At 39.7% G+C, this 17,388-nt stretch overlaps 2 protein-coding genes across 2 annotated transcripts in view; one reads left to right on the forward strand and one right to left on the reverse strand.

Moving 5' to 3' along the window:
- The window catches only part of fgf11b (fibroblast growth factor 11b), a 41,926-nt gene extending 33,363 nt beyond the window's left edge, over positions 1-8,563 (reverse strand). The window contains exon 1 of the mRNA XM_079355011.1: positions 7,536-8,563. Within this exon, the coding sequence (XP_079211137.1) occupies positions 7,536-7,728 (193 nt within the window). The 5' untranslated portion in view covers positions 7,729-8,563. The remainder of the gene's footprint in view (positions 1-7,535) is intronic.
- Positions 1-17,388, forward strand: part of nlgn2b (neuroligin 2b) — a 156,905-nt gene that overhangs the window by 40,434 nt on the left and 99,083 nt on the right. The gene's annotated exons all lie outside the window — the stretch shown is intronic.

Consider the following 17,388-nt stretch of genomic DNA (forward strand, 5'->3'; position numbering starts at 1 on the left):
CAAGAACTTAACGGTCAGAGAAAGCGGTCACCTTCCACGACTGATAGAGGAAACTCAGCGTGTTAAACAAAGGTGGCTGTAAAGACAATCAAACTCCTTGACTCGAAAACATCCATTCTGACCTGAACATAAAAAAATGATAGCAACATAACCCTAGTGGAGTAAGTTGTGCAATACCACTCTATTTAATTTTTTATGAAAATAGTGAAACGTGAAAACGTGACTAATGAAACCAAGGGCATTCCTTCCTCTGTTCTGACTGAACCAAACAACAGGGAATTTCCTCTGCTTTTATTTGCAGGCTTCCCTGACTCTAGCCTCTTTCCTCATCACATACCTCATTGCCATGCTTCCCCTCTCAGGCTTAAAGCATGCTGTACATATGTGATTCCATGCATGCATACACATATGTGCTGCCTATGCAAAAATAGGAAGTATGTCTCTAGTGCATAGTGTGGTTTTATTACTTCACATTCTCCAATTGGCCAGTGTGTTGACAGTTCTAATAACCGTTTCCCTGTGGTAATGTGCCGTAAGGATGTATTGCCTTAATCCAAAACACCTTCAATGAAGGGCACAATAAACATATAAGGACAAAACACAATCAATAATTCATTCCACTGCTCTCGTGAAGTCCTCTCCGAGCAGGCGGAAAAACGAAAGATTCAGGTCACATGATAATCTGTCATTGCACCTTGAACTCAAACAGCTGTCCATACACAATTACGTCCCAGAATCCTAACAAAAATATAAGAGTTAAAAAAAACAACTTGAAAATCAGTTCATGAACTAGAGGGGCTTTGAACTTGCTGTTAAGTTCTGACTTTGAGCCGAATGGCTCATACCATAGGCTGCTGACAAAAACGAGAAATTATTCGTAACATTCTTTGATTAGTTTTTTTTTGCATTAATCCAATGAGTCAATTTTGATTCTACATTGAGGTGCTGCATTAACATAAATCCAAAGAAACTGGACCAATGGGGAAAGGCCCCCTTGGTTGTTGTAAGAGCTTTAAACATTACCACACATGAAAGAACATACTTGTGTAAAAAAAAAAAAACCTGTCAGTGAGTCTGGCATTACAATAAAAGGCAGAAAATTGTGTTCAATTCAATAATTTCCCACTAACTAACCTTCAACTAAAACATCTGCAAAATGTATTAAATGAAAGAAAACTGCTCAGCATTCAATTAGAAACATCCCACTTTCTACGGAGATTATTAAACATGAGGAGAAGTTTGTCTGTGGGAAGCTGTTTTGCATTGACAGTTAATATCCAGCCCCATGGCGTCCCATCTCATGTTCCTCTCCACATGCTGCCTTTATGACAGCCTGATTCACGGCTCTTTCTAGTCCCACCCACCATCCCTTTAATCTCTGCCGCTATCTCTGCCTACTTCTCTTCCTACTTCTCTTCCTGTATTTTTGATTACCTCTTTATCTGAGTCCTCCCCCATCTTTGCCATCCACCTCCACCTTTTGAAACAATTTTCTCTGACGTTGTTACTTTTTCTCTCTAAACCTGTGTTTACCTCTGCAGACTCGCCCTCGCTGTCTTCCTCCTCTTCTCTTTCTGTCTCTCTCTCTCTCTCTCTCTCTTTCTGACCCCTGTCACAGTCAGTAAAGTTCTGATGAGAAGCTACCTAACACTGCATCGTCTGATCAGGTGTTGTTGAGTAAGCGAGTTTGCAGCCCTGATCTCTTGGGGTCAGCTTAATGCTATCCTCTGCTGGATCTCTCCTTGCAGACCTGGGCTGTTGCTGGCTGATCGGGGCCTACATTTGTGCTCCGCCCGTCCACTGGCTCTTCTGATGCTTACTCCAACAACATACTACTAGTGCAGCTCCATGCCAAACAGCCCACTCAATGCTACAGGATGTCTGTGTCTGCACTATACGTGCATGCATTAGTTTGTAATGTGTCAGCTTATTGTGGGGCTATTTTTACCTATAATTGTATTTCTCCAGTAATGGTGTTTCTCTTTTACCAAAAAAAAGGTACAACATTTGAAATTTCTTTGTATCACATTTTCCTGCGATTTCTGTCTGCTGTGGGTCAAGCACTGTATTAATAAAAAGGCTAAGAGAAAATCAAAAGATATTAATCAAAAAATATTTGATTTATCCTTTGCTTCAGTGACGTAATAAGAACATTTAACTAAGGCTTTTTGTCATTTTGTTGATTTTGTATATGAATATTAGAAAATGTGTGAACATTTCTGACTTTTAATAGAATTTTCGGCAAAATAAAAATTTTGGAGTTGCAACACTATTGGGAATTTCTGTATTTGCGTAATTTACAGTCATATCCATGCAACATTTAAAGCCCATTTAACTTAGGGAAGGGTACTAAAGGTGACACACGGAGGCCAGCAGCTCAATACTCCCCTCCCCTCTCAAGTCAGATTCCACCTTGAACTAGCTAAGAGGGTGAATATTGATTAATCACTATACATTAATGAGCTGAATTGATCTAAAACAGAGAGCAGCATTGCAGATCACTGACTGTGGGGGAGGTCTTTCTGCATTGGTCAGGTGAGCACCTGAAGGTCTTTCAGAGAGAGGGACTACACAGGACACCTACAGCAAAGGAGGTGTGATGATGAGGGGACAGGCAGGTAAAACCAGGCTGTGATTTGTCACGAATCTCATCCAGTTTGTCATGTCTCATGTGTATTAAGCAGCAGGGTTTATGTCCATCCCTATCTTCACAGTAGCTTCTGTTTGATGGCAGTAGTAAATATAGCTGATGTGTGCTGGTGTGATGCTAATATGACAGCTGCAAAAAAAAAATCCCTCTCTTTAAAAATAGCAGCTTGTTGAGAATCCAAAGAAACTTGTGACGGCTCTTGAAGAAAATGCCGTTTTTTAGTGGTTGGAAAGTATTAACTTTTTCAAATGACAAACTTTCAAAAGCACTTGTAGATATGCACTTGTGTTGCATAACTATTGTAGCTTAATCTGCTATCTCAATAAGCCTTTTTAAAACCCACATCCTTGGAAAAGTTAAGTATGATTAAGTCTGTCTTTTCAAAATCAAGTGTTGTATATTTAACTCTTCAAAGGTCAATAACATAAAAGAAACCGTATTTTTTCCTCTTGGTTTAAATCCATTTCTTCTGTAAAACTATTGCTGGTGTTGCTTTTTTTTGCTTGTAGGGAACATCATTGATCACAAAATCTATTTATGAAGGGAATGAAGCAAGATCATATCCCCCATTTGTTTTGGACTTCTGTTTTTTTTTAAGTCCCCAAGTTTCAGAATCATGGCCTTCCACTTGATGTTTCTTGGACCCAGATGTGACCATAACAAGAGGTTTGAGTTGGAGTGACGTGAAAGGTTGCACCCTTAACTTCGACCTAGTCAATCATCAAAGCTGCACAGACTGTCCCAAAGGCGTATTATTCAAATTCAAGTGTATTACTCCAAGTTAATTTATATTTATGTTTATGGACTGGAGTTGTCAGACCAAATAATACACAGCAAACCTGCCTCTTTCCTCCGTACCATAAAAGTAAGTGAGTGACAGTTGAACAACACAAACTCTATTAAAAAGAACTGGTCTTCGCATTACTACTGCCTTGAGTCTTTACTACAGGAAAAAAGGCACACAACTAACATCCATGCTTGGGCTACCACAAATAAATAAATGTTTGAGAAACATTAAGCAATCATACAGACCAGCTACACTGGGAACGAACACCAATACATGCTTATCAGTGCTGACATACAAATGAGATAACGCAACATACATTTTCAATACGCTTAAAGAGTAAGACTGTTTGTTTGCTTTGTAAACAAGCCTTAATATTTGATAGATATTTGCATAAAAATCGTCAATAGTCCAAAAGGTTAATTTTCGTGCTAATAACACCAAAAGAAGTCTTTCTGGTTTTTGTACCTGGCTGGAAACTTGTTTATTTCTGTGGTAAATTTTGGCATTTTATTATTGGACATAATAGAGATTGACTCACCTTTGGAGCCACAAGTGGCAACCCAATGAACTGCAGTTTTTGGAACATCAAACTGGGGTTTACTTTATTTTGTATTTCTTTCTTAGTTTGGTTTGTGGAAAACGAGTCAAAAAAGCCCCCCCTAGTGGACAAAACCTTTGCTTGATAAGCATTTAAATCCAATTGTAAACAAAGACCCCCCCCCCCCCCCCCCCCCCCCCAGGCCTGTTTCACATTTTCGGCCCAGCTGTACGTTATCCAAGAACTTTTGAAAAATGTTATCAGCAAGCAATATCATACTGCACTCTCAGAGTTTGGATGAATTGTGTATTAAGCCTCAGCTCAAAATAATTACTCAGGAAGGTTTGTGGCTAAGTCTAATGATTTACAAGTAAGCTCCAATTTTTCAGACCTAAATCTATTATATAAATGAGATGTTCTGTATGACATTTTCAAACAGTTGGTCTCTTACACTTATTAGAAAGCAAATTCTACAGAGAAATGAAGGGAAGTTGAGACTTTTATGAGAGTTGTCTTTTGAGGTTATATCCACAGATAAATAATAACCTGGTGGGATCAATAAAGCAACATAATCCTGAACCCCATTAGCTGTAGGATTTGAACTTTTTGATAGAACAAGCATTTTATTGCATTTCAAATGGACAAATTTAAATCACGAAGAATAAAGGGACCAGGCACGACAGAGAAAACCATTTAAAGCTTCGTTATTCTCCACAATGATTCGCGGACACACAAGCACAACATCGATATCTACCCATAAATGTAATTGAAAATGTTCCTCAGCGTGTATACAAACATGTCAAACACCAACCTATTTCCAACTGCAATATCACAACATCTGGGATTGTTATGTAAACATTTACAGGCGGTTTAACAATAAAAAAAAAAAGAGAGATTTTCTAGGCGTCACGGAAACAACGCAAAACGATGCTTCTAAATCCCTGTTTCTGAGAAATAATTCTGTATCTTCATTTACTGCATCTTGTCATTGTTATATCACAATGCATGAATCTGAGAATGTGAGTGACTTATCAACACAGACTTGTTGATTTCTAGCAATTGATGTGATAGGGAAGAGAAACAGCTGAGAATCAGCCGGATGTTGTTCCCCTTTGTTGACAGAACGTAGCAACGACTCCCTTGTATGTTTATTGTTTATTATTGACCCAACCGAAAACCGCACTACGAATCAGACACATTTGAGGTGATTTGGATTGGAATCTTCCTGCAATGTTCGCCGTCAATACAGTACTGTACTTTATCTATAGCACATCAGTCTTCAGGCCATGCTGTGCACTTCAAAGTTTGTGCATTACAATGCTGTTTGAAGCCCAGCAGACATGTGTGAGCAGTGTGGTGCAGAATGAAATGAAAGTCGTCATCAGGCACAAAGCTCTGCTCATCACTCATCTTCCTCACGCTCACCCTGCTTAGATGCACTCTTTAGATCGGTTTCTTCTTCAATCCGTCTTGAGAGCATGTGACCTCTTTATGATGGGTGTTTGTACTGGGATATTTCTGTAATATGCATAATTCAACTTAAGCATACTACACTTATTAATTGTGTGCATGCATAAAGAACATTTCTCAGTCCTAACGTTAATAATTTAGGTGTCTAAACAGTCACTACAAAGGTGATGTGAATACTGCGAAAACAGCGGGAAAAAAATCTCTTGACTTAATGCAACAATATTTAGAAAAAAAGAATCAGTCATAGTGGAAAGATACAAACTGGGTCTTTACAAATGTAGAAGTTAAATGGAAGCTATTTCCGTGAAGTCATTGAAGTCATCCTCCTTTAGAGCCAAATCATAACAAACGTTCTCTCAAGGCACACTTCAAAAAGAGCAGGTCTTGATCATACTCTGTGTTATATTATTTATTACAAAGACCGAGCACTAATCCACCAAGAGCACAGCACCAGGCAACATGTTTGCAAAGTTACAGTGGCATTAATTTAAAAAAATAAAAATAAACTGCCTTTAAGAGGCAGAAACCTGGAGCAGCACCAGACTCATGTTGAACAGCCATCTGCCGAAACTGTGTTGGGGTTGAGAGAGGACAGAGAGAGATGCAGAAAGAGAGCGAGATGGAACACCATTGAATTTAAAGCTGCAATGCCAGAAATAGTCAAAGCATGTGTCGGATATAAGTAACATTTGAGTATGATAATAGACTGATTACTCTTGTGTCATATTTGGTCTAAATATTAAACAAAACAGGACTTTTTTTTTTTCTTTTTACTTTATTGTACATAAGAGTGTGAGACACAGTGTGCTGCAGGCACACCATCAGGGAGATGGTTCATTAAAATGTTTAGTTGTACCACATTACATTTTGCATATATCGTATGTAGAAGAAACAGTAGTGTTGGCAACACATCAAATACATTCTCCTTTCAGAGCCTCAGTGTTGAAGTCTTACTTTCAAAAGGAAAGGACATCACAGAATCTGACAGAGTTTCACATCTCAGAAACATTTTGAACACAAGATGTTTTTTGGTGCTGCTATCGTATCGCATTGTACCGTACCATACCGTATCAGTATCACATTGTACGGTACAGTATCGTACCGTATTTCATTGTATCGCATCGTACCATACCGTATCAGTATTGTATTGTATTGTGTCACGTCGTATTGTAAAATGAAAACTACTCTGTAAGCCATTCAAACTGAATCAGCTCCTGTGCTGGGGGGTTTTTTTCCACAGGAATTTTATATATTTTAACAAAAACAACAAAGTGCTGCTCAAACAATTTCATCATCATTACAACTCTTTGAATCTGTTTAATGTAAGTATTTTTTTTTTCATTTCAACCACAGCAACGTGTCTTAATGTATTCTGCTTATATGTCTGCAAATTAAACACAAACTCATTTTAAACCGTTCAGCATGTGTTTGTGCATTTACGTAAATGCATTCAAATTGTTAAATGCATTTCCACTGAGACGACTCATTTGTGTGCAAATCCCTTAAAAAAAACTAACAGGACATTGCTTTTGTATTTCCATGTTTTGTTTAAGATCTGCACAATTTTCCACAACCAGCACCTGTGAAGCCAGAGAGAGGACTCCGAGTGCTTAAAACTGCTGATGGCTGTTAGCCTATTCCACAATTTATTGTTCCTGCATGTCTCTGCATGATTACATGTCTGTGGACACAAAAGCTCCATTAGGTGTGTGGACAGCCATTTTAGCTGAGTTTTGCTTTTATTCAACAACCTGTGATGTTATTACTTTGCAGAGCTGAGAGCAGCATCAACTGGCCAGTTTATCAATCAGGTTACACTGCGTGGACGAATAGGAAACTATTAGCTTTAATGTACAATATAAGTTCATGACTTGTTTAACTATGAATCAAATGAAAACCTTTCTGTGCACACATCTGTTCTCCTTTCTGGGTGATCTTTAGTAGAATTGTATTTTTTACTTAATGTTGAAAACGAGCAGGACAGTCATTTTAATCCATCAAAAGAACATTCAGTTTTCATTTCCAGAAGAATGACAAACACACGAATGACTAAAGGAACGGTAAAGACGTAAACGATAGCAATGACTCACCCGGTCTTTTTTCGTTTCGACCTTTTCGACCGCCGCATAGTCGTACTTTGGAGATCAGGACCAGGATCTGTTTCTGGCACAAGGACTTGTTGCTCTTAGGACAGGGCTTGCGCTTGTTGGCTACCGGTCGGTTGGCTTGGTCGTCCTTGACCGCCCGTTTCTGTCTAATGAGAGAGCTGGCGAGAGCTGCCATCTTCCCCCCCTCTCACCTTTGGGAGGGGGGTTGTCTTTCTTCCCAGTACCCCCTTTTTGGCTGGTTGGGCTTTTTACTTTTCTTCAAAAAAACTAGAGTAGGACGGAGGTTTTAGAGAAGCCCCCACAGGGGAGATCTGGCCGTCTAAGTGGGTTACAGGGAAGAGTTTAGTCTGAGGGTTCCCTTAGAGAGGAAAGAGATGCAAGTTCATCTGCAGTTGGATGTAAAGCCTCCACTTGGACCAAAAATAAAAATCTGACACTAAAAGAGCACAAAAAAGTGTCAGTCACATTTTCGACTTGAAGAATAAAAGAAAAGCCAAGGTTAGGCTGACTAAGTTTAAAAACACTAAAGATGGAGACATGAATCTATCCATCTTCCCCGCTCATTTTTCATTTCCTAATGCGCCCAAATATACAAGTTAAAAGCTTATGTTGTAAATAACTACGCTACTTTGAATTGACAATACCAAAGAGAAGAAGCTTAAATTGTTTTACATATAAAAACACTTTTACTGAAGAAAAGTGAAATCATTTTGAATGCTAAGAAGCTCCTAATAGCGCCAGAGAAATCAAACTGTTTGTCACCATTTGTGCAGTCCATGGAGGTCCAACTTTGCCTCCCATTTAAATGTGGCAGCGTGGAATAATGAGCCCAGAGTCCGAGCAGTAATCCAACAGACTTAAATCCAGAGGTGGAACAGCAGGCGGGAGGCAGGCGGTCTTTGTGGGAATGATGATCTCGGGAGCGGAGCAGAGACATGGACACAGATAGACAGAAATTCCTCTTCTGCCTCCGATGGTGGCAGGCTCCTTTTCCACAGTCCTCACCGAACCCCCTCCCTCCCTCCCTCCCTCCCTCCTCCTCCCATCCAAAGTCAGCGAGTGGTTGTGAGAGTATGTGTGCGTGAATTCCAGCAGCCACCATCAGTAGAGGTGACATTCATGAGAGAGAGAGAGAGAGAGAGAGAGAGAGGAAGCAAAAAAGAGCGAGGGAGACGGGAGGTAGGGAGGGAGGGGGGAGTTTGGGGGGCAGAGGCTGTGATGTGTGAGAACGAGCTTGACTGGGAAAATGTTGGGGATAGACAGGCAACAGCCACTTGACAAAATCACTGCACGCAGAGGCTACAATTTTGTTATTTCACAGCATTGTTTCCCCCCTCTCTACCTAAAAAAAAAACCTCAATTATTTTGAATGCCTTACTGAAACAGAGAGACGGAGCAAGGGGGGGTAAAAAGAGAGAGAGAGTGCTTAAGGTGCAGATTTTGACAGTTCTCTGTCTCCTCGAGAGAAATAGCATCACCATGTGTTGCCTTCCTGTCACACGCGCGCGCGCACACACACAGCACATCAGCATTTTGTAGTGGAGTCTTCCATGCACGCTGTATAATTGTATGTCTTTATTCAGTGTTCTTCTTTGTCTCTCTCCAGCCTCCACAGTCTCTGTGTGATTTGTTTCTTCAGCGCTACATGAGACAGGGAGACACAGGAAAAAAGATGTGACTTTGTTCCCTGAAACTGGCGTTTACTGTGTGACATATCTGACTGCTGGCTTACGCTCACCCCGACAGAGTAACATGAGCTTGGACAGATTGAATTAGACAGCTAACCCAGCCAAACACACACACACACACACGCGCACACACACACACACACACACACACACACACACACACACACACACACACACACACACACACACACACACACACACACACACACACACACACACACACACACACACACACACACACACACACACACACACACACACACACACACACACACACACACACATTACCCCTGGTCTTCCCCAGCTTCCCCTAAACCTGTTAAGTACTCATCAAACAATCGCAGGCATCGCTTGCATGAAGCACCCTCGTTTGTTCCACTTTCATTTCAGATAAAAAAAAAAACAGTCGTGGGCTGACATAAGAGATTTTTTTCCTGTAATTTGGGACATAAACAGACTTTCACAAGTATCAGTAGAGAGCAGTTGTTGAGTTGCAACAAAAACAAGGGTTGTGCTTACATTTTTTCATCTTGCAAAACAAAGACAATCTGAGTTGAGGCTAGCACTATGTTCAAGGGAATGGGACACAAAGAAATACTATTCAAATATTTACAAGGGCATGTAAAGAATATAAAGGGCAAAATATACTCACCTTGTGTACATGTGTGAAATGTTTTCTCTAGAATTTAGACTCTAGAATTTAACAATATTTTTGATTTACTAACCTCAAAATCACAGTCAATGTCATGATGCGTTGTCGACAGAGTGTCTTTATTGTACTTGTTTGAATACTATTTACAGAAATTCCATTGATCTGGCAGTGAGCATTAACAATCTCATAATATGAAAAGAGCTTGAACAGTCCAAAATATTCAGCACAGTGAATTCATAAAAGATCTATAAACATTTGTAATGCGGTCACACCGAGTCAAACCAATAAAACAACTTATCCCAGCGTCAATCAATCCAGTTTTATTTGGCTTGGCACCTCTTTTACAAGCCAATTGCAAGTGGGGAAACCAGCAATGGAAGCAACTTGAAAATGCAAGGTCGATTCAAATCGTTTCTAACAATGCCGAGCAAGGTCACTGTCTGTCAGGATCTGATTGACAGGTGACAGCAGATGTTTGGTCTCCAGGGAAGGGGGACGAGGGCATGGCAGGGAGCGGGTGGAAGTGGGAACCACAGATGAGCTAATGCAGTTTGTATCGATGAGGGAGCAGAAAATATATGTTTCTTCTTTTCTAATGATTCGTTCCCTCAAAACATCCTCCGCCACGCACTCGTCTTTTTCCTCTGGGTTTTTGGAATCAATCTCCTAATGGACGTCACATTACACACGTTGCCAAAGGTTGTTCTCCTTTTTGCTTTCTCCGAACACAAGTACATGCCAAGTTACACCAAAAGAAAGCTAAGTGGGGATTCTGGGGACATTAGACAGTCTCAAGGTTAGGCAGCGTTTCCATCATTCTAATGAATGATTTCATTCTGAAAACTAAGTGAGCTCATTAGGAGTAAAGCCATTTTTCATGTCATCCTACCTGTTTACACACCCAACTATCAACTAAACACTGATTATGTTAGGACTCCATGTTACTGCCATTTCCTCTTTCAGATTTTATTATCATATAAAGGTAAATATCATCCGAGCACAGCTTACACTCATTATGACAATGTATTGAAACTTGCATTTTAGGATTTACTTCCCATCCAGCTCAGCCCTGCTGTCATTATTTAGAACTTGTAAGTCAATTGAAAAAAATGTATTCAAGACAAATGAACATGCAAACACGTTTCCATACATAAATTCTCATCATCTGAATAATGGTAGAAAGGAGGATTAAATGTAGATGTTTTGCTAAAAACAATCCATGCCACAATCCCTGCATGCAATAAAATCTCATGGATGTTGAGGGTATTAACAGCATATCCTCTTTGAGAGTGCTTTATGGTTAAAGGGTTTTTTCCAGTATAGTAGTTCCATGTTACATAACAAAGACTTTTATAATCTTTAGTACATGAGATGAATAAGGCGCCACAGGAATAAGTCCTAAATCCCGGAAGTGAGTTAGTATTTAAGCACCGCTGGGTCTATCCTTTAAAAGTCAATGGCAAATTGGAATAGGTTTGACGTTTGACGCCTGAAATAAGGTCTGTGGTGCTACAAGGGATGCTGACGTTTTGTTTGACGAGATAAACTACCCTCGGTAAGACCCCCACTCGTAAATTTTTAAGTTTTTACGCATCCTTAAAACCATGGTTGCTAACAAGTGGCTAATTGAGACGACAGTGGTTGTATGAGACATTAAACATCATCGGGCCCGGGAACTCTCTCACTAGTCTGCCTTACATATATCAGCAAAACAACGAAAGAGCCTTACTATTGGAACGGCAAAGAAACTGGGATTTGTCTTTCCGTTTTGAAAGAATTAAATATAAATGGAAGTTGAGATTTGAGAACGCATCGTACACTGAGGTCGCTGTTAACACACGTAGTCATGTTTACATGGACGGTAATAATTTGACTATTGTGATGCTTCTAAAAGGAACATATTCTGATTTTGGGGCTTCTGTGAGTTTGTTAAAATATTCCATTCATATTCTTGTTGAAATATGAGAGCATGGTTGGATTAATATCTAGACTGCATGTACACTGCGTACATCCAAATCCTTGTTCGTAGAGTCATTGTCTCTCAACCTGAAGGTAGAGGGTCCAATCCCCTGCTCCTGCAGCACCATGTCGGATGTGTCCTTGGGCAAGACACCAAATCTTGAATTGCTCCCACACATTTGTTGGCAGTGTATGAAAGGGGTTAGTTACTTCTAATGGTCTAACTACAGAGCAACCTCTGCCATCAGTGTGTGAATGGATATGTGTGACATGCAGTGTGAAAGCGTCAGAAGACTAGAAAAGTGCAATATAAACTCAAGCCCATTTACACCAGACCTGCATGACGGGTGACCCGTTGACCTTTTTTGTATATGCTGTATTTGAGTGGTTTTGTTTGTAATTCTGTCCATTTAAATACACGTCTGTTACCTTCATATCATGTACTCAAATCATTCGGTCAACAACAAGTTTTCTGTAATCTCCAAAAACAATCTTTTTTTCCTTGTGTGAGCTTCATTGAACAAGTTGCATATAAACACATGGTTCATTTAGCTGATGTGTTTGTGTGTCTGTGAACTAGCTGCTGCTGCTGCAGTGTGTGTTGCAAATCAGACAGACAACAAACAGCACGGGTGCAGTTAGGTACGATATCTTCAGCGCTCTGTAAGAGTTTGTTTCACAGCTCCAGGCGACAGCAGGTTGATGTTAGAGTTACATTCAGCTCCTGATTGTTGTCACACACACATCCAGTGCCTGCATGATTAATGCAGAGACAATGAGATAAATAAGTCAGCAAAAGTCTTATAAGAATATAGATCAAAAGATGGAGTTGCCTTCCTATTGATATCATCCTCTCCATGGCTCCGACCTAAACAATGCCTTCTTCTCCCTGACAATCTGGGGTTTAGTAGTCTTTATTCCACACCATGATGTTACATTTCCCATCGATCAAATATCAATGTTGATCCAATGAATTGAAAACCTTTATCATGACTACGACTTCTCCCTTCCCTGTACATTGCATAGCCTTCCCCACATGAGCTAGTTGAAGGTCCACTCAGGGCACGTGTTGTCAAGCAGCTGGTATGTGTCTCAAAAACAATGACACTAAGACTTATCTTATTTCAGGCGCTTACTCCTTGCTTATTCGGGTTAAGGTCATGACAAAACGTTTACATGGCTGTGGCTTATGCAGAATAGTTACTTATTCAGGGTAACAGCAGCATATTGCTGTTTATGTAAATGTGGCAATGACTCAAGCATTGTGCAAGCATATTTCAGATATGTTCCCCTACATGAGTAGTTCCAATTAATTCTATTTCAATCCTCAACTCAGCAGAATTAACTATTTAGCTTATATCTCCACTACATTTCTTTTTTAGCACTGTACTTGCAGTTTCAGAGATAAACGCCCAATGAAACATTTTCTTCATCAGCTTTGACTGTGGAGGATGTTGAGAATTGAGTATCTCTGTCTCTTCGAACTGATTGAGACTTATCAAGACGTGGGAGCTTTTGGATCAAAGTATGATGCCAGTTATTGGCACATCTAATCAATACAGTCCTACTCTGCCTGTGTGAAGCTAAGTAGCTCAGTCTTTGAGTGTTTAACACTTCCTAAATTAACAGAGGCAAAACTGCTGTTGTTGGTTCATTTCCTCATCAATATATCATGTTGTTTAGAAACACTGGTGAAGGGAAACCAGGTTTCCAGGGTATCCACGTAAATGGAACATGACCATTTGCCTTGTGACCCCTTTCAAAAAAGAAGTTTCTAGTTGAGGGATTTAAAAGAAAAAAAAAAAAAGTGTGAACGCTCCCATCGGAAATATTTCCCCTTTTCAACTTTAGAGGTGCTTTCATATAGATAATTGTATTACTTCATGGATGACCAGAAAGTGAATGTAGATTTGTATAAGAAAAAGGTATTTCCCACGTATCAGTTCCACCCCTGAGAGTTACTAATTTGACCTCTCAGACCTATATTTGGGCCACTCAGATGAATTATTTTAACCCCTTAGATTTATCTCTTGGCGCCTTAGATTTGTCATTTAGATTTCTGAGATTCATTTTTTAAATTAGCTTGACCTTGGTGAGCCTCAACAGTGACATTCTCGATATGAACCCACATATTTACCATTTTAGCCCTCAGATCTTATCTTCTGACCCCTTTAGAGTTTGACCCCTTAAATTAAACTTTACTAACTGCAGATAGAACTTTTTACCCCACAGATTTATTATTCGCTCTCTCAGATTTATAAATTTGACCTTTAATATTTTATTGAACTTGTGACCCCTGATTTACGACATCCCACTCTTCCCCACTAGTGGACTAAACTTTACTCTAAATTAGTTAAAATACTTCTAGCCCGGAGGCATCAGTTCTTTAGAGGTTTGTGCAAGCGTCCCATATACGGAGGCTGTAGTCCTCGGAGCGGACGGACTGGGTTTAAGTCTGACCTGTGGTTCCTTTACCACATATCATTCTCCACTCTCTCTCCTCTACCTAATTTCTATGCACTGTAATTTCTACCGTAAAGTCAGTGACACTTGCCATGCTGGAAATACTGTCTCAACCTAACTTTCATTCAACATAACGTCAGGCTAACATGAGGCGGGTTTTAAGCCCCTTGATAAACCGCAACATCGCACTTGCCCGTCAGACACAAGCCTTACTATTTATAATGATAATGTTAATGTTCTTTTTTAAAGGCACCTTTCAAAACACTCTCGGTCAGCTGACAAAACAGAGATAAAAAGTCATATTTACATCGATAAAATTAACATTAAAAAGACAAATTTACAGGATATAGTGGATTTCTTAGACTGGAGGGGAATGATCAGACAGAATAAGAAAAGTTTAAAAAGATGTGTTTTGAGATTTCAAAATGGAGAGAGAGTCAATATTGCGGCTGTGTGGTGGGAGGGAGTTCCAAAGATGGGGGGCAGATCGACTGAAAGGTGTGGGCCCCTTGGTGGACAGGCGTGAGGGTGGTGCAGTGAGTTGATGGGAAGAAGACCTGAGAGTGCGGGTTGGTGAGTTGATGTGCAGGAGCTCCAAGAGGTATCGCCGAAAGGCCTTGAAATGTTGAAGTTTTCATAACTTGTATTTTTCATTAAATTAAAATGGCTAGATGCCATACAAGAAATAGCCAATCAACACTGAAGCCTGGCTGCCACTGACATGCATAGAGACAAGAGCAGACTAGAGCAGACAAGTAACTCCTACACACAATTTCAAATTCTACCTTTGAGAGAAACTGTTAATGCATATTGGTTCCAAATATAGATTATAGATCTTATGAACTACTAATATTGGTATCGATGTTGGCACTGAAAAAACAGTGTCAGTTGACATCTAACATACATTAATGTAATCCTGTTCTGAGGAACAAGACGTTCTCCTCTCAATATTTACATGACATTTTTCTGATGATTCCGCTCTTAAATCTGAGCATATCCTACTTTTTGACCATGTCATTGACCTGTTTGTTGAATACTTCTGGGGAAAGAAAAGAAAAAGTCCAAACATCCTAACGTGTTAACCTATTTTCGCCTTTATGGATGAATTGTTGTTGCTGCACAGTGTGCTTCATTACACTCCATTTCTGTAGTAGGATGTTAAGTAGGGTTACTTTTCTAAGTTTAGACATACAGTTGTGTTTTTGTATACACCCACAAACATGAACACAAAGCCAGAAAGAGTTAAGCACATCAAAACAATTGGCCTAGTTCTGTCTGGTTCCCCCTCCTCTCTTTATCAGTCCCTCTCTCTCTCCTTTAGTCCCCTCTCAGCACATCACACTGTCCACAGATGACAGCACGTATTCTTCGATAATCCCTCTCCATTATGCCAACATGTGGAATCTGAGGCTTGCCACTTGCATACAGAAATAACATTTCCAGTGTCCATGACCCATGGGTGAGTTGCTCATTAACTTTAAGCAGCACATATCATTCTCAGTTTCATTCTTTATTTAGCCTAGTTCAGATCAGTCCCTGGTAATTGGGTTTTAATCGTGAGAATTACTCAGTGTGAGGACTCTTTTTCTCTCTGTACACAACTACTTCTGATTTAGACTTCTTTCTACTCACTCTCATGTCTGAGAGGATTTGCTTTTTAGTCATGCCAGTTGGGTTGGATTTTCCAAATGAATGCAGAACTCAAAAATATTCATCATGTTTTAGCCAGCACAGCTAGACAATGATCTTTTATCACTAAGCTGCCTGTTTCATAATACTTATTATTTCCTTATAAATCTCCTAAACTTTACGGAATGTTTTGTTTGACAAAAATCACAGTTTTCTTTTTGTTTGAAGTTTGTATTTCCCCACTGTTAATGTCAACACTGATGTTTTACACAACATAACGGATAACTGTGTGTGTCCACTGCAACAAACATTTCTACTGACTCCATCTTTACGTTGATAAAACACATTGTTCATCTGAGTCACCACAAACAAGAGTTGATTCAGGACTTCTCATTAATCATGATAAACGAATAAAAACATGAAAAATAGAATATCCTACTCAACATTTTTGCCAACAACAATTGTCTATTGTCAAGTCTCAGAGCTCTGTTTGCTGCAAACCTCTCTTTGATCATAAAACTCTCTGTTTCAGCTCAGCTCCAAACAGGCTGTTTCTGCTTCTATAGCTTTAAATGTAAATTAGCTGTGTCTGACCCCGCCCCTTTGTGGAAGGGGGTGTGGCGTTAACTTTCTTGCACTGCGCCCTATTGATTAAGGAGAGAAGGCAGACTCAGGGGGCAGAACAAACACCTAGCTGCAAAAGTGTCAACCACCTGGGGGGAGGGGCTACTGCCTTTTGTGATGTCATGAAGGTAAAACCTCCAAACGGCCTTTTTAAGCACATTTTCTAAAAAGTGGAGGAGGCAAAAATGGTTAGAATGGACTTATCGCAGACAAGAGATACGTATTTGTGTTAGAACACCATGGTGAAGTGAATTTTGAATAGTATATGACCTTTAAAGTACAATCAAATGTAATTTGATTTATATTAGGCTTTCTAATAAACATTGTTGCAGTTGTTAATAAGCTTTAAACTTTGTTTCTAAGAGACAACGCGGCTGTGATAGTCAGAAGAAACTCTATCAGCACTGTGCTTTTAACAGTTGAACTAAACAGACTTTAAGACCTTTGTTGTAGTCTAGGAGTCAAACTACTTGACCTAGATAATATAAAAGCTTGAACTTTTTCTGAAGTTACTCTTTATAAATAAGAATTAACAAGCAGGAAAAGGAACTCTTCCAAATTCTTTATGTAAGCATGGCATTATCTGTTCTCGCTGCTTTCATCTTCTCTGTGCCTGAGGTAAAGTCTCAGCAGGTAAATCTGGAGGATTAAACTTTCTCAAAGGAAGTAAAGGTTGCTTGATGAGACTTGATTTAAGAAGGCCTCTAATGTTCCTGCAGCTAAAGCCTTGGAGCATCCCAGCCAGTGTAACCACCACAGCTCCCCATGTGATCCCCTTCTACCACTGGCAGCTACTGTCGTGATGATAGATGAGCCTGCT

The sequence above is a fragment of the Symphodus melops genome (assembly GCF_947650265.1).
Source record: "Symphodus melops genome assembly, chromosome: 11".
NCBI lineage: Eukaryota > Metazoa > Chordata > Actinopteri > Labriformes > Labridae > Symphodus > Symphodus melops.